The following is a 24,014-nucleotide window of genomic DNA, read 5'->3' as shown; positions in this document are numbered from 1 at the left end:
GATTTGGTTAATCCATGCCAATATTTTCCCTCTACTTTCTTAAGTGTTCATGAATAAGCTCTATATTCGTATTAAGAAAAAGCAATGTAAGATTTGGTAATGTCAATTTCAGTGATTTCTTAAAGTTTAATAGAGTACTGTGATTTTTAAATTGTATTTGGTTGTAATACTGAAACCATGAGGAAGGTCAGTCTATTATTGCAGCCCGTACTTATTAAAAAAAATTTTTTTTCTGGCTGTAACTTTTGGCATTTATTATCTTACATAAGAAACTCCTAGTTTAAATATTCAGATACTGGTGGGATTTGTGGTTATCCCATCTTCCTTAGTAGTCTTATAAAATCTTAAATTCCTGAAGTAATATATATATAAAAGTGTTAAAATACTGATTGTATCTTATGGAACGTACTTGGTCTCTGGTCTGAAGATCCCGAACAGCACTAGTAATTGTTTTAAAGTATTCCCCAGTGAAATTAAAGTAGCTCATCAGCAGCAAGAAGAGTGTGAAACAAAAGGGAACTTTTGGCAATTACATGGTGATTCAGAAACGAAGTTTTGATGTGGTGAAATTTACTTTGTCTTGTGTGGAAGTACCTATGACCCATGGTTCACATTTGTGATTGCCAGCAGCCAAGGGACTACTTACTGTATGTAGCACTGAGGCCACCGATGCCTGTGAAACATCCTTGTGCACACTGCCGACTGCTCAACATCACAGTTAGAGACAAAAAGACATATTCAGTAGCAAAGGGTGAGGTGAAGGAGTGAGAGAATTGGAGACTTAATCTGTGGATAAGTGCTTTCTCACATAAATGTGAAAGAGGGATTAAATTCATTCCATGTAGTCCCTAGGGTAAAAAAAACGAATGCTCTAAAAACAGAGCAGCTGTCTGACCCAGGGAATGCCTCTTATCTGAAAATGTTCCAGCAAGTGCTGGCCAAACACCTGTTGGAGATGACCCAGTATTGGGTGGGAGGTGACCAGACGAATCGTAGGATCTCTCACACTTCTGTATGTCTATGAAGTAGAAAAAACCATGGGAGAAAATGTGGGAGGAATAGAGGATGAAAGTTATTTGATTTTAGCTTGGGTACTCAAACCAATTTTTATACTTATTAGTATGTCATATTCTACCTGGTAGTTACAAATAGTAAAATGAGGTAAACGTATGGTAAATAATAAAAATAGGCAAATATTTTTCCATATGTTTGTTTCAGCATTACTTCCAGGTAAAATATTCCAGAGAAGTCAGTGCCTTTCTAAAAAGGAAAATTGTATGGCAATTTTTCGATCTTCTGTAAGAGATGAGAGACACAACTTGAGATTTGTCAATAAAAGCTTTAGGAATATTCTGCACATACACATTTACATTCAGGTTGGTAACACTAGTTAAGTTTCATTTCAATACAAATTATGTTAATAGCTCTTAAATTTCAGACATGGTCATATATATGTTATTTGAAATTCTTTTTTATCTAGATACAGATCTTGATAATGAATCTCTTGATGATAGATGTGCAGCTAGTTTGTCCCGAAACTCATGAAGATAATTATATTGCTGAAAAAAGTAAAGATATATTGAAATATATTGTAGAAAACTAGTTAGCAGAGTAGTCACAATACTAGTAGGAATCAAAAAATAATTGCTAAGAACAGTTCTACATCCTTTTGGGCAAGGAAGTGTTTGCATTGTGAGTTTTACCTTTCAATAAAGCTGCATATAGTGTGAAAAAACTATTGCTTTAAAAATCAGAAGGTAGCATGCAATACACCTGAATGTTTTATAAATCTGTAAAATCCTTTCTCCCTTTACTGGCATTTACTGGAGCAAATTAAAATTAAAAATAATACATGAAGGCATTCTTTTTTGCTAATGTATTTTCCTCTGGGGGTTAAGTAGGGAGGAGAGGGTACATTCTATAGCAATTAACAATGGTAGAGTCAAGAAAATCTATTTCTTAGTTTATGGAAGCCCTAGATCTCTGCTTCTTGTGATGATATAATCCATTTGGAACAATGTTCACAGTAGTCAATATTAAAAAAAAAAAATCACTAATCTTAACAGATAAGTGAAATAAAGCTTTAAATAATTTATTTGGAGTTTTAATAGTTTCCCAGAGGATTTTCTTATTCTGCCAATAATCTCATTTTTTATCATTATTGGGAAGTGGAAATTGCATACTACTGGCTATCAGCACAGGGATGGGAAAGCCTGTCCGCTACAGAGCGCTGAGGTGATCAACTGACAGTCCGTATAACATGGGCTTAATGCTTTCCAGGGTTAAAGATGTAAAACACACACACTCGGATATGTTTGACCATTTGGTTTTGTTTCAGAGAGAGGCCTGAAAACATCTTGAATTTGAAGAATCATTTGGTTTTAAGAGATAAGAAGGGGAATTCTCTGTTTTCAGAACCTGTACAGTGAGGTGGATCCTGTATGGATTGTTTTGAATGACCTGATTTAAGTCCTGAGAATCAGACTGCTTGGTGAATTTGTCAGTTACTGTAACAATTCACAGTCATGGCCCTTGGGTAGACCCCTGACCCTGGGAAGATGGACTCAAGCCCAGGAAGCTGCTGAAGGCCAGGACTCTCGTGCCTGATGCTCTGATTTAGTCCTAATGCTGAGACCGGGTACTTGGGAAAGGAAGGCAAATTGGCTTTACAAATCTAGAAATAAAGTGAAATTTGCAGAATCTTTCAGAACATTAATACATAATAATATCCTTGGGGCACTGCTACTGCAGAGATTTTTAAGTGTTAAGGGGAAAGTAAATGGTGAAGTTTTCACCTTAGTTATCCATGGCAAAGGATAATTAGCATTGCTTTGCGGGTTTTTTTGTATTACAGTCATTCATCTGTCTTTGTTAACTGTTTTGGTGATATGATAGGATCATCATTAGATCTTTCTGGCCAAGAAACTACCAAATTTATAGGAATCCTCTCATTTGGAAAATTCGGAAAATTTTTCTAAATGAGACGATTCATTCTGAGAACTGAATGGGCAAAAACTGAACAGTAGTAGATCCTGCAAGAATAAACTGGAAAGTTCAGATGTTTCATGATTTTGTTTGAAACACTGTGGGCTTTTTCAGACATCCAGGTTATATTTAAACATAAATTTTGAGCAGGTGATCTATGAGTAACAGAATGCTTTGGGTTTTCATTGCCCTCTTGATGACGGATTCCACGTGTCTGCAACTGCCCCTAACCCGCGAGTGCACAGGAGCGGGCAGCCTCCTTACCTTGATCGTCTGTATGGCTCCAGACCCTCGCAGGTCTCTCAGGCTGTCGATGGCTTGCTGTGGTGAAACCGTGTCAGACAGGTAGAGGAGGAGACAGGCGGCTACTAATGGACACGTTAGGAAAACAGTATATTATTAAATAATTAATGATAGGGTAGAGCATTGCATTTTTAATTAGACTTCCGCTGGTGCAGAAGATGGAGTTTAGTGTCATTGTGCAAAATAAATTAAAAGACTTTCAGTATGTGTTTTTGACAGTTAAATTATGATTTTAAATGACTGTGGTCGAATTGAAGTTTAAACTGGCTTCGTTCTTTATTGAGTTCTATTTAATATACCATATGATTCATTCATTTAAAGTGCACAATTCAGTGGATTTTAGTGTATTCACAGATAAGTGCAGCCATCACCGCGGTCCATTTTAGAACATTTTCATCCCCTCAAAAAGAAACCCTGTCCCCTCTTTTCATCATCCCCCTGCCCCCGTCACCCCTGCCCTAAGCAACCACTAATCTACTTTCTATGGATTTGCCTAATGTAGATATTTTATATAAATGCAATCATATGTGGGCTTTTGTGACTGGCTTCTTAGCATAATGTGTTGAAGATAAATCTGCTCAAAATTTATGTTTAAATATAACCTGGATGTCTGAAAAAGTTCACAGTGTTTCAAACAAAATAATGAAACATCTGAACTTTCCAGTTTACTCTTGCAGGGTCTACTATGGTGGCATGTCCCTGTTTCATTCCTTTTTATGGATGAATACTATTCCATTGTATGGATGTACATTTTGTTTATACATCCACTGTCAGTTGATGGGCATTTAGGTTGGTCCCATTTTTGGTTGTTGTGAATAATGCTGCTATAAATGTTCGTGTACAGGTTTTCATGTAGACATGTTTTCATTTGTTTTGGGCATATACCCAGCAGTGGAATTGCTGGGACCCATGGTGACTCTAGGCTTAACTGAGGAAGTAATGCCAGACTGTTGTCCAAAGCAGCTGCACCATTTCATGTTCTCTCCCGCCATGTATGAGAGTTCCAGTTTCTCCACATCCCAACACATTTTTTTCCCACCTTTTGGATAATAGGCATCCTAATGGATATTGAGTGGTATCTCATTGTGGTTTTGATTTGCATTTCTGTGATGACTAATGATGTTAGGCATCTTTTCACGTCCTTAATGGTCATCTGTATATTTTTGTTTGGAGAAATATCTATTCAGATCGTTTGCCCATTTTTTAATTGAGTTGTCTTTTTATTATTGAGTTGTAAGAGTTCTTTGTATATTCTAGGTCAGTCCCTTATCAGATATATGCTTTGTAAATATTTTTTCCCATTCTGAGATGTCTTTCCATTTTGATAATGTCCTTAGAAGCATAAACGTTTTTAATTGTGATACCGTCCAACATTAAAAGGAATAACTATTACTCTAGTATGCCATTTTGTTAACTATCTTTTTTCCTAACACATTTTTTCAAAGGTGAACAGTAATTGCATGAAGTAATTAACTTTGGTTTTCATACTTATGATGGATATTATTTAGAATTTACTGTCAGTATCATAACACCTGCATAGGGAAAACATTAGAAAACAAAACAAAACACAAGAATGCAGGTGCTAAGACTTGTAGATTATGTTTTGCAGAATCCTTCTAAACAGTGTTGAAAATACCTCCCATTCACACTCTAGCTTTCTAGAGAATACCAAATTAAGGGCCTTAAATAATTCTTTAGGTCTTAGCAGATTTATATTGTGTTTTGTCTCATTTTAATACAAAGTGAGCATATGGCCCAGAAACAGGATACTTTTGCCTACTTCGAGGATAAAAAAAAAGACAGAATAATGAAAACACATTTCTTACCAAGACAAGATCTCCCGAGTCCTCCATAACAGCTGAAAGGGAAGCACAGTTTTGAATAGTGTACATTTTCCTTCCACCCCACCAATTAGAACTAAAGACTTGCTCTTTCTGCCTTCTCTTTCTAAATCTAATAGTGCCTACTAGCACAGTGCCTGGCACACAGAGGTTAATAAGTATTTTTAAATTAATCAAGAGCAAAGTGTGCTTATTTATTTGTTGGGAGGCATTCTGAACACCTCTAACGGTCAATGTAGGCAGGGCTTTTTATCGACATTTTAAACATCAGGATCCACATCTGAGAAATGGAACATGTTACTAAATAGAAATCAGACTATTTTGACCAACTGCCGGTTTATTTTCCTCTGTCTAAACAAAACCTTGGTTATGGAACAAGTCCGTATGATGACTCTTCATTTATCTAAAAAGAGTACAGAGGTGGTGTGTTACAGAGGTTTAGAGCCTGGTTCTAGAGCCCCACTGTCTGGGGCTGAATGGTAAGGCTGTCATTATGACATGTGTGAACGTAAGCAAGCGATTTCACCTCTCTGGGCCTCAGCCCTTTCTTTCACCTAAAAAATGGTGACAGCCACAGTACCTGCATCATAGTTAGGACTGAATGAGGTAACTCGCATTTGTAAAGAGCTTGCAACAGAGCTTGGCATAGAGTAGGAAGTAAATGAATGTTAGCTGCTAGAGTCTAGCCTTGTGAAGAAATCAGCAGTTCTGCATAACTGGGTTTTCCAGAAAAAAATCATGATTAAACCTCCAAGCAACAAAACCATTCATTCTAATTACTTTCAAGGATGCTTTAAAAAATGCATTACACAATTCCTAACTTTCTTAGAGGGTTTATTGAACCTGATGGGGTGCCGACGACTTCTCTGGAACATGAATGAGCGTGGGGTACTGTAGATGAAGCTGGGAGAGGATGTGAGCCATAGGGTCTTACTGCGCTTGCGTACTCGTGCTGTTAGCCTGGGCTCCTTGAGGGTGGGGAGCGGGCCTCGCAGTGCGTGTTCTGTATTTATAGTGTTTGGTACGCAGTGGGTGTTAGGGGTTGAATTGTATCCTCATAAAGGTGTGTTGAAGTCCTAATCCTGGTACTAAGAATGTGACCTTATCTAGAAATAGGATCTTTGCAGATGTAATCAAGTTAAGATGAGGTTACAGGGGTGGGCTCTAATCCAGTATGACTGGTATCCTTTTTTTTTTTTTTAAGATTTTTTATTTGTTAATTTGAGAGAGATTGAGAGAGCACGAGCAGTGGAGAGAGGCAGAGGGAGAAGCAGGCTCCCTGTTGAGCAGGGAACCCAATGAGGGGCTCGATCCCAGGACCCCAGGATCATGACCTGAGCTGAAGGCAGATGCTTAACTGAGCCACCCAGGTGCCCTGACTGGTGTCCTTATAAGAGGAAATACCCCAAGAAGACACAGCAACACTGAGAGAATCATGTGACGATGGAGGCAGAGATTGGAGTGATGCAGCTGTGAGCCAAGGAATGTCAAGGAGTGACGGCCACCACCAGAAGCTAGGAAGAGGCAAGGAAGGATTCTACCAGAGTCTCAGAGGGAATATGGTCCTGTTGACACATTGATTTTGGACTTCTAGCTTCAGAACTGGGGGAGAGCAAGTTTCTGTTGTTCTAAGCTACCCACTTTGTAGTACTTTGTTACAACAGCCCTAGGAAACAGCAGAGTACAGTAGGCAAGCAGTGTCTGCTGATTTTATAAAGGAACAAAAATGCACAGGGAGAATCAATGGGACAGTGCTAGCAAACAACAAGATGGTGGAAAAAATTTTACCAGACCCAGTTTCTGAGGGATAAACTCTAGAGCCGTCTAGCAATGGGAGCACTCAAAGATGGCAGAACGGATAGAAAATAAGTCACTGTAGGACACCTTTGAAAGCTCTAGGACGATGAAAATTTCCAGTCATCAGATGCTTTATTTTATGGGAGCCAGAAGCATTCAACATATGCAAACATCTTTCCATCCTGTTTGTATTCTGTTCAAACACCAGACAGCATTTGGTGTGCTAGAACCTGCTCAAGTAGAATTCGTTAAATTTCACTAATCTGAGCTAGATTGATCTCTGGAAACTTTTCAGTAGAGGCTGTTTTTTCAAAGATGTATTTAAAAAAAAAATCTCAGAACTGATTTGAAAAATGGGTCCCCAAATTGGAAAATATTTTTCACGAGCCACATGAAATTATCTAATGCTATTTTACCTTAGACTTGTTAGAAAATTACTTAGTATAGGCAACTTATTCTAAAAGTTTGCTTTTATAATTAGTAAAGCAATTAGTAATTGCTTACAGTTACAGATTATGCTTTTCTCTAGAGAAAGGCTGGAAACTGTAGAATGTAGGATTGTTTCTAGTTCTCTGTACATTAGAGTTTAGTTCAGCCATGAAGAGTGTGTGTCCCCAAAGCCCCGTGCACTACTTGGTTTGCCTTCAGAATGGGAACAGTTGGCACGAGGCCCCCCAGCTCTAGGTCTAAGGAGAGAAGCTGGCTGGGCTTGCCCTTTCCCTAGGTGCGCTGAGCCTACCTGCTTATTTGGTATCATCTGCATACTTTCTAGTTCAAATCAGTGACTTTAGGGCTTTTGAGGTATCAAGCTATTTGATACTCTATCTTGTTCCAGAAAGGATTAAGCAATTTATTAGGATACAGAACGTACGAGAAGCACAGAGAAGGACTAGTTTGTTCCCTGTGGCTGGCTCTCCTCTGCAGTGTGTCTCCCTTCTGGCAAAGCATCTACTGTATTACCCCAGCACCACTTCTCATCTTTGTATCGCTACTGTCTACTGCTGATTGTCACTCCCTTTTTCCTTTCTCCAAGCTACTTTTCTCCTCTCTCCTCCTTTTTTTTCCGCCTTAGCTCATTTTATTTCGTTTTAAATTTCCATACCAGCAGCTTGTGCGTAGCCATTGACAAACAATGAGAGTCCCTCTTTCATTCTGGTGGCAAATTCATATCATCAAATATAATTTTCCAGTCATACTTTTAAGATTGCTCATTGTTTATGAATGATTTCTTTGCTAAGTTTTTAAAAAACTGACTTTTCAAAAAAGATTTTTTATTTATTCATTTGAGAGAGAGAGAGCACAAGTGGAGGGGAAGATCAGAGGGAGAGGGAGAAGTAGATTCCCCGCTGAGTAGGGAGCCTGACTTGGGGCTCGATCCCAGGGCCCCGGGATCATGACATGAGCTGAAGGCAGACGCTTAACGAACTGAGCCACCCAGGCGCCCCTCAAACTGACTTTTTTTTGCTGTTAGAAGCAACTAAGCAACTGAAAGGCTGACCAATGAGTAAGGGTATCATAAGAATGATGCCCCACCTTTTTTGGGAGGAAGAGGGTCCCAAAATTATAAGTAAAGTTCTAAGACAAAAGGAAAGAATAACAAGCCTGTAAACCTGTTCTAAAAATTTCCAAATCTACTCATTTATTGTCCTTACTCTTCAAAAGTAATAATGGCAGATATCTGAGTGCTTGCCCTGTAGCAGACATTGTGCTAGTACTTTTCATGCCTCATCTCCTTTTAATCCTTGCACCAAACTAGAAGGTAGGTAATAAGTGAATAAAGATGCAATAATTAGAAAAATCATTCTGACTGGAGCATTTCTCATGTCATTTATGGAGAAAAGAAAAACGTACTGTATTAAGGTTTTTCGGTTATTTTTAAGGCAGATTGCAAGCTCCTCCATTATTTCGCAGCAGCTGGCTATGTCAGGAGTCCCTCCGTCTGGGATTGGATGATGATGAGTGATGATTGCATACTGATGGTAGAGGTCCAAAAGGTTTGGGACTCTGTATTTTGACAGTTCCCCTCTGGTGCAGAAAACAAATATGTCTTGTATACCATAGCTCTTTAGTTCTTCTGCCAATAAACCAAGATACAGATACACATGTACAAAATATTACAAATTTAAATTCAGTCAAGACAGAGGATGTGGTGTTAAATTTCTTAAGCCAAACTAAGTAAATAACACAATAATCTATAAATTTGAAATACTGATAAGCTAAAACAATATTGATCTCTCTTCAAAGTAGGGTAAAAATCAAGTCACTAAGCACAAAATAGGAATTAGAAACACCTGAACCAAAAGGTGATTAAAATTAATCACCTTAATAATAAAATTATACTATAATATAATAATCATAATTATATAATAGCACTATAATATGATAATAGCATTATAATAGAATGATTATAATATTACCATATTATAATTATATAATATTTATAATATTATTATGATTAATGACTTAATAATTCAAAATGCTTTTAACTGAAATTTAAGATGAGTCAACTATATTGCTGTTCTTGAAAAAAAATCTTTTTTCAATAAGGCTTTAAAAATAAATTTTAAAACATCTAATATTTCAAAATAAACTCTTGTGAAGAAACGATAGCATATTTTTTTCTCATTTTCTTCTCACAAAATCCGTGTTTGCTACTTTCCTCCCTCTGCTGTTTTGTTTTACCCTAAGCCCTGTATATAAAATCTCCTGCATGCCCATGGTGCTCATGTTCTCCTTTATATTTGTACTGTGTCTTGCCATCATGCATTTAATTTTATGGACTAGGTCTCTAGGAAATAAAACGTTAACTGTGTTAGAATTAGGTGACTTAGCTAATTTCACTATAATGAATATGAACCAAGCAATAGTACTATTGGCCATTCTATACACTGGAACATCCTTATGGCAATATTCACTATAGAGTCTTACATTCAAAATGAGTAATTCTGGCTGATCTCAGCCTCCTCTCTCTCCCTGCCTCCTAAATTGAGGGACATTTAACTAAGCACCTTTTATCACGAACCTCCAGATTTGTACTTGAAATGTGGCTAGTCCAAATTGAGATGTATTGTAAGTGTAAAATACATATCTGATCTCAAAGATTAAGTACAAAAACCCGCATCTCATTAATGATTTGTTTTATGCTTAAAACCATTGAAATGATACCAATTAGGCTATGTTAGGTTAAATAAGATATATCAAGTTAATTTCATCTTTTTTTACTTTTTTAGTATGGCAGCTAGAAAATGTAAAATTAAATACATAGCTTCTATTTGTGGCTCCCGTCATATTTCTGTTGGACAGTGCTGCTTTAGATAATACTATTATTTTTTTGTACTTCTAAAAGGATTAAAACCGAAGTCCACATACTTAACCACTTTTAAGAGTAGGTAATTTTCTCTCTGCCTCTTGCACACAGTGGATAATTTCTATTATACAGTGGTTTTCAAACTTTCCTAGAAAGGACTCTGAGGAGGGAACCACAGGGGCTGATGCAGGGAGATTCTAGGTCTCTCCCATCAGATTGTCATCTTTTATACATTGGATTCCATTTAAGATCTCACTGAAAACAAAAGGTTTAGTAAAATACTAGAAACCCCTTTTATAGAAGATACTAAATGAATAGGGCTTTACAAAATGTGTAAGATTGGTTCTTGAACCAGTGATTTTCATTATAGTTTGCTTATGACCTAAATGTTCTCCAGATGAAAACTTCCTAGCATGGCATGTACCTCTAAATCAGAGAATCTTTACAAATAATGCAAGAGTCAACTAATTAGCCTCTGTAAGTCTTTTTTGGTAGGTAAAGAATAAATTAGAGAAAGCAAATTAATAAATTGATATTCCAAAACAACCAGGAAAAAATTTTAAGATTTCAAAAATTTATACTGGTCAGACTCAAGATGTGTGTGTGTATATGTGTGTGTGTGTGTGTGTGTATGTGAGGGTGTGTGTGTATTTATTTATATTTATTTTGGTGTATTATAAGGACATTAGTAGGATTACTAGCCTTGAGATATTCCAGGCCAACCAGGATAAATTTTGAAAATCCAAGTTTTTTAGTACCATGCAATATGTAAATTCCAAAGTGGGGTGGGTTAGTAGGATATTTATGGGGTTATTAGACTCGAGGCTACAGTATAGGCAACATCCTTGAGCCTGTGAAGATCAGACCCTACTGCATCTTTCCCACTTAGATGCTCTCTAAATTTTCTATCCAGCATGGACAATTTCACTACTACCTCTGGGTTCTCAGCTCAGGCTTAATTTCTACTATCATAATCAAGTCTGTAAAGGACAGTATGTTCAAAGATCTGGGCAGTGAAATGGCAGTTTTCTACTTACATACTTTCTTCCCTCCAACTTATACAATTTAAACTCAAATGCAATATGTGGAACTACAACAATCAGTGAAAAGCAATTCTATGTTTAGTAAATGAGGAGTTAGTTCTCTGTGCCCTTTGCAAATACCTCTTCGCGTATTAGAATAAGTCTACAGTTTGAAACTATGAAGTAACACACATTTATTTGGTATATGAGCACAGACTAACGTTCATTCTTTTTGACAAAGAGATTTTCAGTGTTATTAGGAAAAAATTATTAATATGGTTGTTTCATGTTATACCTACCTGTATCTTTTTGGATATTTCTTCTAACATTTTTAAATTTACAACCTATAAGCAGTAATAAGGCAAGTGAAAAAGTCAGTTTTTGGTCACATATAACAAATATATTTAAACACATACAAAGCTACTTTACAAGGTCATACTTATATGATCATTTTTATGTTTCAATTTCAATTTGAGTGTGGATTTCAATTTCGTATATTCTTGGGAATATAATTGCAGGGACTCATAGACCCCAGCTGAAGGAACTCCTAATCCAAAGAGTCTTTATTCTTTGTCCTTTCTGTAACAAGTACCTGCCTGTTGCCCTCAGCCTCACCTTGTACCCCAGTGTTGAAGTCTTATTAAGATAGGTAAATCAGAAATGCAGAACTGTGAATGGGTCTGGAAGGGTTGAAGAGTGATCTCTGTTCTTTTAGCTAGAGCCCACATGAGGGCTTCCAAAAGTGAGCTCCCTAGGCTGATGATCTATGAAATTCTCTTCTTGCTCAGTACAGTGATGTATTAGCTGATAAACAGATTATCTTAAGAATATCAATAGGAAGCCACCTGCAGTGTTACCTACCTGGAAGAGCACATAAACCAAGAAACTGAGAACAATTCACTGGTGACAGGGGTAGCCTGAAAAGAATAAAACTTTAAGTTTAGTTCAGTTTTTATAAAGTTATAAATGGAAATTCAATTTAAGAAATGTGTGCTTGGCACTGAACAAGGGTGTTTTAAAGTTTTACCATAGTCACAAAACAAAAATGCGTATGCAAATATCAATATGTTATTCACAAAAAGGCCCAGAAAGACTGGAAGTTTTAAAACAGGGACTTATCATTTGCTTTGTCACAATTTAATTCTTTTTCTTTTTTTTAAAGATTTATTTATTTATTTGAGAGAGAGTAAGAGAGAGCACACGCAAGAGGGGGGTAGGGAGAGGGACAAGCAGATTCCTGTTGAGTGCAGAGCCCAATGCAGGGCTCACAGGGCTCAGGCTCACAGGGCTCGGGCTCACAGGGCTTGATCTTAACAACCCTGAGATCATGACCTGAGCTGAAATCAAGAGTAGGATGCTTAACCCAGGAACCCCTGTCACAATTTAATTCTTAAAAATGGTGAGTTAATTTAAACTTAACTTAAAAATAATAATGCCTAGATTGCCTATGGCTAGTATAAAGCATACTTAAGTTACCCTGTGGTATGTTATCTGAGGTATTTTGTATTAGTAATCTTGGGGAGTTAGCTAGAAAATGACCTTCTGATGATTTCATCCCCAGCATTCAGTCTATTGAATTACTATTTTAAGATTTCTTTATAGGACTTCCTTAAACAGATACAATTTCATATGATAAAAACTGCAGGTCATTCTTTGTTGTAATGGATTTTGGTTAAAATAAAATAATTTCAAGAAATCATATTCCCAGTTTGCAGTACTCAGGGACAAAGCAGGTAAAGGCTAACCCGGTCTTTAAGACAGAAGATGAGTTTAGAGGAAAACAGAGGGCATTGTATAAATATCATGTGACTTGGAAAATTAGATGAGTTTTTGAGTTTTAAAGGGGATATAAGGGGTAATGAAAGATAATTGCTATTTGATGGCAGAACAAAAGGAACTTTAGGGATAACACACTCTTTTTCTCTTCCTATACTTGGAAATGGTGTTTTCTCAAATAGAGAGATTATTACATTTACAGGGATGAGAGAAAGCACTGATTGTTGTAGAGATTCTAGTGTAACAATAAGTCACTGCCAAGATTTGGAAGTTGATTCTATATAGAAACATTTGTTTTTGCTCTTGTATCTATGGTAACATGACTTTTATCTTAAGCAGGGTCTGCTAATAGATGCATTATTGTGGCAAATAGTTCTAGGATTTGACTAAATGATAAACAATTAAATATCTCATCCTATGTTTGGTATATTATTCTTTTGTCATAAAAGAATAAGTAGGTCTTGGTACTAAATAGGAGATTTTCTGATCCTATCTCAGCTCCTTAGTTACTTGTTTCTACTATGGTTTTCCGAATGCATAAAGAATGACTTTCTCCTCTGCCCATCCCCCACCCAAAAGAAAAGCCTATTCTATCATAGATAGTAAATAAATCATGGAGTTAGAGGATCCCTTAAAGATTAGAATAACACAATCAGCAGAAGAGAATCACTAAATATTTTCAATATGTGGACTACATTATCTACATGGATTATGATGTACACATCAAATAATTTAGCTCATCATTGATCAGAAGTGTTAACATACCATGATATCTGAATTGGAGTCTGTTCATCTTCAATAGGCTCTTCGTCTGATGAGTCAAACTCACTTGTTTGCAATGAACTAGGCTTCAAAAGAAATCAGTTATGTTAAATAACTGTAAAGAAGAATATGTACATATAAGCTGATCCTTGCTTAAACACACACTGAATACCTATTTGCAATTTATTCAATCTGGAATATCAGAATGATCAGGGATATCAATAATAAATTATTGATTTTACCATCCTATTAATAATTGCAGTGCTCTGTAGTGGAAAGAGAATTGGATTGGGAACTAACCAGGATTCTGGTTTTGTTTCTGCCACTTACTGTATAATTTCGGAGAAGCAACTTCAGCTTATTCTGGGTTTCAGTTTTCTACAACTATAAAGTGAGGAGATCTATTCATTAATTCACAAACATTTCTTAAACACATTCATTTGCCAAGCTCTGGAGATGCAAAGATCCATAAAATAAATAGTTCCGGTAGAGTTGGAGAGATATGTGCATAGATTATAAAAGAAAGTTGTAAATGCTAAAACGGAAACATAAACTATGCACTTTATTAGTTTTTAAAGATTTTATTTTTTTATTTGACGGAGAGAGAGAGAGAGCACAAGCAGGGGGAACGGCAGGCAGAGGGAGAAGGAGAAGCAGATTCCCCGCTGGGCAAGGTGATTATGACCTAAGCCCAAGACAGATGCTTAACCAACTGAGCCACCCAGGTGCCCCTAAACTATGCATTTTAGAGCAGAGAAGGGAGTGACTGCTTACAGAGTGGGAGAAAACTTCAGAGTGGATATATTAGCTGGGTTTTGAAGGATGAGAGGAAGTTTTTGGCAGATGAGGAAGAAGTTAAGGCAATAAAGGCAAAAGGAGAAAGGGCTTGTTTTCAGGAACTGTGACATCAGAGCAGAGGCGATGAAGCCAGATAAGTAGTTTTAACTACCCCATTTCTCAAAAAATAACCCCAATACGGCCTAGTAGTTTGGTTGATGGGGGGTGGACAGGTAGAATAACATGCCCTCAACTTTGTGAATCACTGGACTAGAGAGATCAAAATGGACTTTGTGTAATGATCTAAGGAGTTGGAACTCAATCCTGTAGGCATAATTTCTACATGAGACACATTAGTTTTATAGGACCAATAAAAAACACACCTTTCTTCTTATTTCCAAGTTGGAACCACCTGAGAGATAAAACAGTGGAGAGGCAAATGGAGATCAATATGTTAGTTTTATTACTGAGTGTCAAAGGGAGGATGTGGCTTTAAAGCTGTGGTCAAGTGGGCCTGCCAATTCTTCACTCCAGAATTGGACTTATCCACCCAGTCATGGGAGCAACGGACAACCCAGTGCAGAGAGAAGGGAAGAAAGGGTTCAGCTATTTTGTTCAGCTCCTCCCAAACTGGGGGATCAGATCTCTCACTCTGTCCCTTCTGGGAACAAGTGGAAAAAGAGGCCAGGAGTGAAGGACAGCTGATGCTCCTACACATGGAAACATGGGGATTAGCAAGTGTAACCAGCTAATGTTCTTTCCAGTTCTGAAGCTATATTCTATAATGGTCTTGTTCCTTACTACAAGATCACATTACACAGCCATTTAGGCTATGGATATGAGTTGCTTTGGATCTCTTTGTGTTATTATTATCAACTCAAATGAAAGGCCTTTAATATTCAATAGGTTGTCAACCCTGGTGGTAGGTGATTGAGTCAGGTGGGGCCTCAGCTCCTTGCGTCTGTTTTTCCTTTCTCCTTAAAGCAGTTTTGACGACTCAAGATTTTCAGAGTGATTGTGGCTCCTTCATTCAGGCTCTCCCAGCCAGGTTAACAAATCCTAACAGAGTTGGACGTTTCCGCTCCCCCAGGCCCAGGGATTCTGAACCCCAGAAAGGGATGCAGTGCCAGTTGGCCCCGGGGGATGGTGACGCGCCCACAAACAGGGGTGGGCAGAGGTCTTTCGTGAAGTTTTCCCCATCTGCGGTGAGGACCGCTCACCAGGGGTGCGCGGGGCATCCCCGGACATCCTGCGGGGCTGGGTATTAGGCAGACTGATACACTGAGACATCTTAGCTCTCCATGTCTCAGTTTCTTGCGCAAAACCGGATTCAGCCCTCTCTCGCAGGGCTGTCGTGAGGCTTAGGAGCCTCCGCAGGCGGCAGTTCCCAGTCTGTGCACAACAGGTGCACAGCCAATGTCCGTCGTCCCCACGTCTGCCACCGACCCTGTTCCTTCTCAGTCATCGCTCTCCCCGGTCCAGGGAAGCGCCACCTCCCCGACCCAGGACGGTTACAGTGCAAGTCAGGTCGCGAACGCGCCTGGGCTGTCCCCAGGCCCAAGAACTGGCCTCAGGGCCGCTTCCGTCCCCTGTGGCATCGCTCGTCCAAGCCTCGGCCCGACTCACCGGCTTCATCGCTGGCCGCCCCGCGTCGGGACCTGCTGCCGCCTCCCTCCAGCAGCACCGGCGTCTCAGCCACCGCCCCGCGCCGAGCCCGCCCCTTCGCTCAGCTCATTGGTACATCCTTCTGTGAGGCGGAGCGCGGCGTTTTCTAGGAACCAATCAGACCCTCTCCCTGTTTCTTCCTCCGCCCCCGAGTGCCCCGGCTCGGCCTTTAACTGCTCATTGGTTTCTAGGGGGCCTTTGAAAGACGCGCGGCTGGAGGGCCCTACTGAACGTTGATTGGCTGGGAGGGCGCCCTCCTCCCGCCAGTGGGGAGCGGGGAGAGGGCGGGAAGCGGGAGCGGAGAAAGCGTCTGAGCGCAGCCCCAACACTTTGGGGACGCTGGAAAGCCTTACTTTCTCATGACAGGATTCCCGAGTGGTACCAGGGTAGGGAATTTTGTTTCTTAAATTAAAAAAATTTTAAGGACATAGGGGGAGCACTGTCCTGGAGCATCTTAGGAAAACGCTCCATACCCCATAGACTTTATACTTATGGTCATATCTAGTCATATAAATAGGATGGACACGACTAAAAATCCAAAATATAAACATAACTTGTATGTTTGGTATTTTAGGTTCTTTACCATTCTAGGATCTGGACAAGGTTAGGTTGTAGATTCACATTCCTGTTCACTAAATATGAATGCAGTGGTATTGTATGAAGAAAGGAAGATAAGTCTCCAGATGATTTTAAGTGCTAGTGTTTTTACATAATTGGCTATAATCTTGAAAAGCTGTGTTTGATTATCCTCTCCCCCATTCTCCCGTCCCCATTTAGCTGGCCACGGAGAAGGAAGTCATCGGGAGCAATATTACCTGCACATCTGCAGAATATATGGAAATTTCAGCTCCCTGACTCATGTTGTGAAAACCAGTGGGCATAGAGCGAATAGGAGGAATTCTTTAGTAAAGAAGATAGCATAGTTTGACTTGGAGTCTGTATGAACCAGGGTTCTCCAGAGAAACAGAACCAAGAGGATATAGACACAAAGACATTTATTTTAAGGAAGTGGCTCTCCCAATTGTGAAAGTTTGGCAAGTCCACAAAGTCTGACAGGGGAGTCTAAGGGACTGGAGACTGAGGAAGGAGTTGCAGTTGAAGTTCAAAGGCAGTCTGCTTTAGAACCAGGACTAGCAGATTTTGCAGATGAAGTCCAAAGGCAGATTGCTGTGGAATGCCCTCTTGCCTTTTGTTCTATTCAAACCTTCAGCTGATTGAATGGGGCCCACCCACATTATAGAGGGCAGTCTGCTTCACTCAGAGTCCACCAATTTAAATATTAATCTCATCCCAAAGCACCTTCATAGAAACATCCAAAATAATGTTTGACCAAATATCTGGGTGCAATAGCCCAGCCAAGCTGATACATAAAACTAGCCATCATAGACATGTTGGACTTGATTGATTGATACATTCATTCAGAAAATATTTATTGAGCACCACTTGTGTCCTAGGTACTATTCAAGATGCTGGGAGTGAACTGGAATGAATTAACCAATATCTCTGTCTTTATGGGGCTCACATGCTATAGGTGAAGAGAGTTAGGTAGTGATATGTGCTGTGAAGAAAAATTAAAATAAGTAGAGACTGATGAAGATGCTATTCTAGATAGAAAAGTCAAGGAAGGCATCTTTGAGAAGATGTCATTTGAGACATCCAAATGAAAAGAGAGTGAACCATTTGAGTATTTAGAGGAAGAGTTTTCAGTCTGTCTAAAAAGGCAGGTGCAAAGGCCCTGAGGTAGGAATGTGTTAGGTATGTTCCAGAAACAGCAAGGAGGCCAGTTTGGGAGAAACTGAATGAGGCAGAGAGTGGTAGGAAATAAAGCAGGGACTTGTGGCTTAAGAGCTTCTTTTCTAAAGGATTCAAGAAAGGGTCCAAAGAAAGATTGGGGCCTGGGCTCTGGGTATGTCCTCTCTGGTGGATATTCAATACTCTCTCATTCTCTAAGTCTCACCTTCTTTCCCCTTCTCCCTATGTTGTCTTCACAGATCTCTTTAATCTTCAGCATCAGGGGTCTCTTCCATTTCCTCAGAACATACCTTCCTCCTCAGAATGGATGAAGTCCCAGCTCCATGGAGTATTGTACAGTTTCTGCCTCCTCTGGCCTCAGCTGGATGTGAACACAGAATTAACCTGTTCTGGCCTTTGCTGATTCTGCAGAGTGGGGAGGATGAGCTCTAGTCTCATGGTAGGAAGGGGGTGGGAGGCTGGGTGTCACCTGGGAGCATTTCAACTTTTGTTTGTTCTCTCCATCCTCAGGGCTGCATCTAGGCTTTGTCTTTGCCTAAAGACAAACACATCTCACTTCTATGATGTAGTTTTTTGTTTGTTTGTTTGTTTTTGTCTAGTCCCAGGGTTGGCAATCTGTGGCCAATGGACCCATTCCCACAGGCCTGTTTTTGTAAAGTTTTATTGGCATACAGCTACATTCAGTTGTGTAAGTATTGTCTGTGGTTGCCTTTGCACAACAGAGCTGAGTACCTACAACAGGGGCTGTATGGCCTGCCGAGCCTAAGATATTTATTGTCTGGCCCTTTACAGAAAATGTAAGATATTTACTGCCTGGCCCATTACAGAAATGTTTGCCCAACTCCTGGTATGTAGTCTTTGAGAGAAGTGTATGTTTCTTCTAACAACATGATTTTAAGCCCACTTCTCGCAAAATAAGAGTCCCTGCCTTATTATGCAGAAAGATGTTCTCTGCTTGGCGTGGTCCCTTTGTTAGGGAGGGTCCCACATAAACTGACAAGGTCTTTGGCTGAGCTGTCTGGTTAAATGGCATCATAGTAACCTGGTTTCTGTCAAATCCCCAAGATTCTCCCCTGAAAGGAGGAGTGGGGGCTTAGGTTCAGCCTGCCACACCTGTAGTTCTCAGTTAATTTTTTGGTGTGTGTGACTTCATGGCTGTTAACAGAAATGTATGTGGTCAAAACAATGTGGAAGATTTATTCAAACTGCCAGAGGGAAAAGTGTTAACACATGTTCATAGACAGATGAGTATTTTGAGAGATGCTCAAAGAGAAATGAAATATGGTTGCTATCAGTAGTCGCCCTTGGATGTATGTTTTACAACTAGATCCGTATTTTAAAATATTTTAATGTTAATACTAATGGATTTGACATGTGTGTTAGGGGAGAGAACGATGGAACCTTAGAGTTGAATGCCACTTGAGAGAACATACTTCCTCATTCTTGATATGCCAAGTATAAGAATTTCTCCTGTGATGATGACCGTCAGTACAGTATATGACATGGCAGTACGCATATGTTGTCTTCCCATTGCTTTTCCCTTTGGAGAGTTGCCCCTTTTTCATTTCATGTGTTCTTGTTGAGCAGGTGGTTGAGACTGACCCATAAATGTACCTTATTCTTTTGGTCACAGTTATTGCTCCAGGGAAGGCTCATGACGCGACTGGAGCGTCCTTTCTTGTTTTGTGTGCTTTGGTTGTCGGTGCTCTTATTTTCTTCTTTACCTTCCTTAGGCTTCTGTTTTACCCCAGAATGATGCTGAGTTCTAATTTGCACTGGATAGTTGGAGTAGATTATAAAATCTATTTAAAATATTATTTAAAATTTAAAATGCTCTTGTATTTTATAATTGGAATGGATATCACAGTTTCACTCATCTCACATGCTCTTCTGCAATGTGACTTTGCCATGCTCCAGCATAAGGTAGCACATAATACTCCTCCTCTTAAATATGGCTGAACTTAATGACTAGTTTGATGAATAGTGACAAATGATAAGCTCAAAAAAGCGCCCAGATCAAGAGATGGAACATTACCAGCTCCTTTGGACTTGTGACAGTATTGATTAATTTCACTTGCTTGTGAATTGTATACAAATGGAATATTTTATGTCTGGCTTTTTTGGTTCAACCTGATGTTTGTGAGATTCATTCATGCTGTTGTGTGTGGTTGTACCTGTTCATTCTCACTGTATGAATACACTACAATTTATTTTTCCAATCCACTGTTGGCAGATATTGGTGAGTTGCCAGTGCTGGGCTATTATGAGAAATGCTGTCATAAACATTCTTGTCCATGTCTTTTGGTAACTCATATACGAGGAGTGTTGCTGTTGGGCATATACGAGGAGTGGAAGTACATTTGTTCATTCTTAGTCTATAGTGCCAAACAGTTTTCCAAAGAGGTTATACCTATTCACACTCCCACTGGCGCTGTGTCAGAATTCTAGCTCGACATCTTTGCCAACATTTGGTATTGCCTGTCTTTTTCATTTTAGCCATGGGGTGAGTGAGTCATTTTATTTCAAAGCAGTATCTAATTTCAAATCGTTGAATTTTTGGAAAATTTTTCTGTATTATGTGTTAATTACTTGGTATACATATTTTTCTGTATTACTTTAGAAATGTACATATCACTGCAACATATATATTTTGAGGGTACGAGCCTATGTTAGACTATGAAACTACCGATATGAACTGAGTGGCTCCAAATTAAGAAGGTTCTCAAATTTAGACAACATCAATGAGCTCCTTATGTTGTGGTGGGAGAAATATTAATATTAATGCAGCCCCTCCATATTCCTCATGATAGTTCAGTGAGTCCTCACAGATGACCCTCCATATGCTCTGAGATATAAGAGTAAAGCACCCACTGTCTTTGGCTCTCCTGCTCTCGCTTGCTAGGGTAATGTGTCTGCTCACTGCCCAGGCCTGGAGCAACTGCCGTGCTGGCACCCACCAAAGGGGCTGTGACTAATCACTACCGTCCCACCTGACTATCACGCCAACAGCACCTTCTCTGTCGCTGCCGCTGAAATTGCTGATGCAGGATTTCACTAACCCTTGCATCTTCATGTTCTATGGCAATTTTAATGAAACAGCTCTTTTTAATTTCACTGGCTTTTTTTTTTTTTTAAGATTTTATTTATTTATTTGACAGAGAGAGACACAGCGAGAGAGGGAACACAAGCAGGGGGAGCGGGAGAGGGAGAAACAAGCTTCCCGCTGAGCAGGGAGCTGCTGCGGGACTCGATCCCAGGACCCTGGGATCATGACCCGAGCCAAAGGAAGGCAGGCGCTTAACGACTGAGCCACCCTGGCGCCCCTTCACTGGCTTTTTTAAAAGCCACGGTCACAAGATGTTGGGTGTGGCCAACACTGGGCGGACCTGGGAATCATCCCTCCCCTCTGGCCCTGTCTTAATGTCATGGAGCCCAATTTGTGTCCTTGGTCTGTTCCTTTAGGATGAATTACTTCCCAGGAGTTCTCTGGTCTCTCCCTGTCACCAGTCCTGGTAGGATTATCTCACCCTCTGCCAGGTGTGCCCGGGCATGTCTGAGTCCTGAGTGCTTGGTTTCCAGCTGGGGTGACCGCACGTCTGGGTCGGCCTGGGTTAGTCCTGGCTTAGGACTGTTGTACTGGCATAGGTATTAACAGCTCTCTCTTTTATTTTCACAAGTTTCCGGGTTTGGGCGGTAAATTATATGGTCACCCTCTCTCCAGCCATCTTTAGGGAAGTCTTTCGGAGGCCAAGCAGAATCAACAGCACATTTTAGAGCAGTCAAGACAGAGACTATATAGAAGAGGATTCTGAAGCCCGGAAAGGCTAGTGTTGACAGTGCAGTGACCTGCCTCGCCCCCTGCCCCTGCTCTCCCTGTCAGCCCGGCGGCTGGTTGCCGCTTGGCTCCACCTACCGGCGGTCTCTGTTCTGGTCCCAGATGCTTTCTTCTTTGCACAGAGCTGGAGCAGAGTGCTCTGAAACTCAGTTGGAAGTTAATACTTGGGGCGGTGGGCCCACCCAGCGTGCCCTCGTGTGCCCACATTTCCTAATCGGACTTCTGCTGTGTTCCTCAGACAGTTTCTCTTTTGTTCATATTTTAGTTCTGAACAGGGCCCTGGTGATCTCTTGCCATCTCCTCCATCCCATGGAATGCCCTGGAACTGGACTCTGGCTCCTGACCTTCAGTCACGTGGGTCCTGCTGTCCTCTGCCAGCTTTTCCCACGGTCCTACCCTGTGTTCGTCCTCTTCCCCCAAGCTGTGCGCTCTGCTCTTTGTAACCTCTTGTCACGCTCGCATGCTAGCTTCCCCCGAGGAAGGCAGGTACTCTAGCAGAAAGGGCAAGGTCATTGAAATCAAAAGACCTGGATTCAAGCCTTAGTTCTGCAATTACCTACGCAACCTTGGAACAATCACCCAGTCACCTAACCTGAGTTAGAATCTCCTCATCTGTAGCCTATGAAATGAAATTGCTGCTTGAAAATTGACGTCTGGGCTCAGAGAATTTCCCATTGAGTTTGGTATACATCAGTTATCTGGTGTTTACCAGATAACTGGATCAGTCTTTGGGAAAATCAGCTTTCTGCACTTGAGGAATCAAGGCTCTACATAAAAGAAGCTGGGGAAGAGAACCTGGAACAGCCAACTTGATTTCCCATCTTCATGTTAGGAGAACGTCTGGTCAGCTCCTATTCACCTACCTCAAAATTGCTTCAAGCCCAGAAAGGCCTTGAGTCAGACAGCTTCTCACAGGCAAGGGCGACTAGAACTTTTCCCCATCTCATCTCATTGGTTTTGGGGAAACTACTCTGAGAAACTTGTCAGGAAGGGAGAAGAGCCTGATACTCTCAAATCTCTGTCTTTCAGTAATACTTAGGTTCCTTTTCAATACAATCTAAAATAAGGAGAAAGCGTTATTTTCATCACTTTATACTGAAGTGAATTCAGAATGAGTTGGAAACATGTATGTTATAAGCATCCATATTAATGATCTAAAATATAAAACAGAAATTGGCAAGGCCGATCAGATAATAGTTCTGTTCTTCCTGGAAGGGAAGGTGGCAGTGGAGAGAAGTAGTTTCAGTAAACATCTCTCTTCTGCGCAGAAATCCCCAGGGTAGGACGCAGATCTGATTAAATGAGTCAGGCTTACATTTATTACGGTATATTACAAACATTTTTCGGCATTCAGAAGTGACTGGTGTCTCCGTGGATTTGGCCAGTTCCTGGCAATTATGCACTTGGCTGCTAGTATAAACCAGCATGCCAAATGCCTGGAATGACGATCCACGTCTGAGTGGCTTTCAGTCTGGGAAGCATGTTGTTCAAACACCGTGTTCCTTCCCAAGGTGGCCAAATCCTGGTTACAGTTCTGTCCTTTAAATCTGTTTATCCTGAAACTTGACCAGAAAGGATATGGCCACATCCCTTGCCCCTTTCAGCTTCCGCAGCGCACACCTGGGGGACCTTGCGTGGGTTTTACAGGATCTGTCTGCTGTACGCCTAGTGCCTTAATCAGAAAATCACATTTGGAACATAATGTGTCAGATGGATTATTAGAAAACACTAATTCTTTTAGAGACTGTGAAGTCTGGAGGCCTGGCCCAATTCCCAAACGAAGTAATAACATTCTTTTTTGAAATGTCCTTCCAGTTTTATTTGAATGAGTATTAACCAACCTGTCCTCCATGGTACCTGATTCATAGTTGTTCTTTGTGCTTCAGCCTTTTATTAGGAGGGGACACTGTTGCTTGGCATGGTCTATATAGCAGTGGAAGCTGGTGGAAAAAAACCCAAACACTTTTCAGGAATGTGAGCAAGGACTCTCTTGGCATATATGGAGAGGACTAGAATATGTATTCTATGAGGCAAGAATTTTTGTCTTTTTTGTTAATCATTGTTAATGGTATCTAGACCTACATCTGGCTCATAATAGCCACTTAGTAAATATTTGTTGAATGAATAATGATTGAATATATAATTGATTATAAGCCCAACCTCTTCTTAATTGCACAGTAAATATCATATTG

At 40.0% G+C, this 24,014-nt stretch overlaps 1 protein-coding gene across 2 annotated transcripts; it reads right to left on the bottom strand.

The window, feature by feature from the left end:
• Positions 1 to 1,319: 1,319 nt before the first annotated feature.
• CDKN3 (cyclin dependent kinase inhibitor 3) lies at positions 1,320 to 16,259 on the bottom strand. Of its 2 annotated transcripts, XM_036104542.2 has the most exons (8): positions 16,197 to 16,259; positions 13,797 to 13,879; positions 12,117 to 12,172; positions 11,555 to 11,599; positions 8,778 to 9,000; positions 5,115 to 5,146; positions 3,250 to 3,353; positions 1,320 to 1,559 (listed from the first exon to the last, which is right to left on the bottom strand). In XM_036104542.2, the coding sequence occupies exons 1-8, from the start codon at positions 16,203 to 16,205 to the stop codon at positions 1,473 to 1,475; spliced, it is 639 nt and encodes a 212-aa protein (XP_035960435.1). In that variant the 5' UTR covers positions 16,206 to 16,259; the 3' UTR covers positions 1,320 to 1,472. The 2 variants fall into 2 exon arrangements, with proteins under 2 accessions (XP_035960435.1, XP_035960436.1); XM_036104543.2 differs by lacking the exon at positions 11,555 to 11,599.
• Between the last annotated feature and the right edge of the window lie 7,755 nt (positions 16,260 to 24,014).

Source organism: Halichoerus grypus, chromosome 8 (genome assembly GCF_964656455.1).
Source record: "Halichoerus grypus chromosome 8, mHalGry1.hap1.1, whole genome shotgun sequence".
NCBI classification, from domain to species: Eukaryota; Metazoa; Chordata; class Mammalia; order Carnivora; family Phocidae; genus Halichoerus; species Halichoerus grypus.
This window is presented reverse-complemented; position numbering and strand designations above follow the sequence as displayed.

What these genes read in the sequence shown, in the direction of transcription:
- CDKN3 (XM_036104542.2), bottom strand. An exon ending in ACTCCAATTCAGATATCATG is followed by an intron (nt 12,173 to 13,796) that starts GTATGTTAACAC and finishes TATTCTTTTCAG; the next exon opens with GCTACCCCTGTCACCAGTGA. An exon ending in TGGTTTATGTGCTCTTCCAG is followed by an intron (nt 11,600 to 12,116) that starts GTAGGTAACACT and finishes TACTGCTTATAG; the next exon opens with GTTGTAAATTTAAAAATGTT.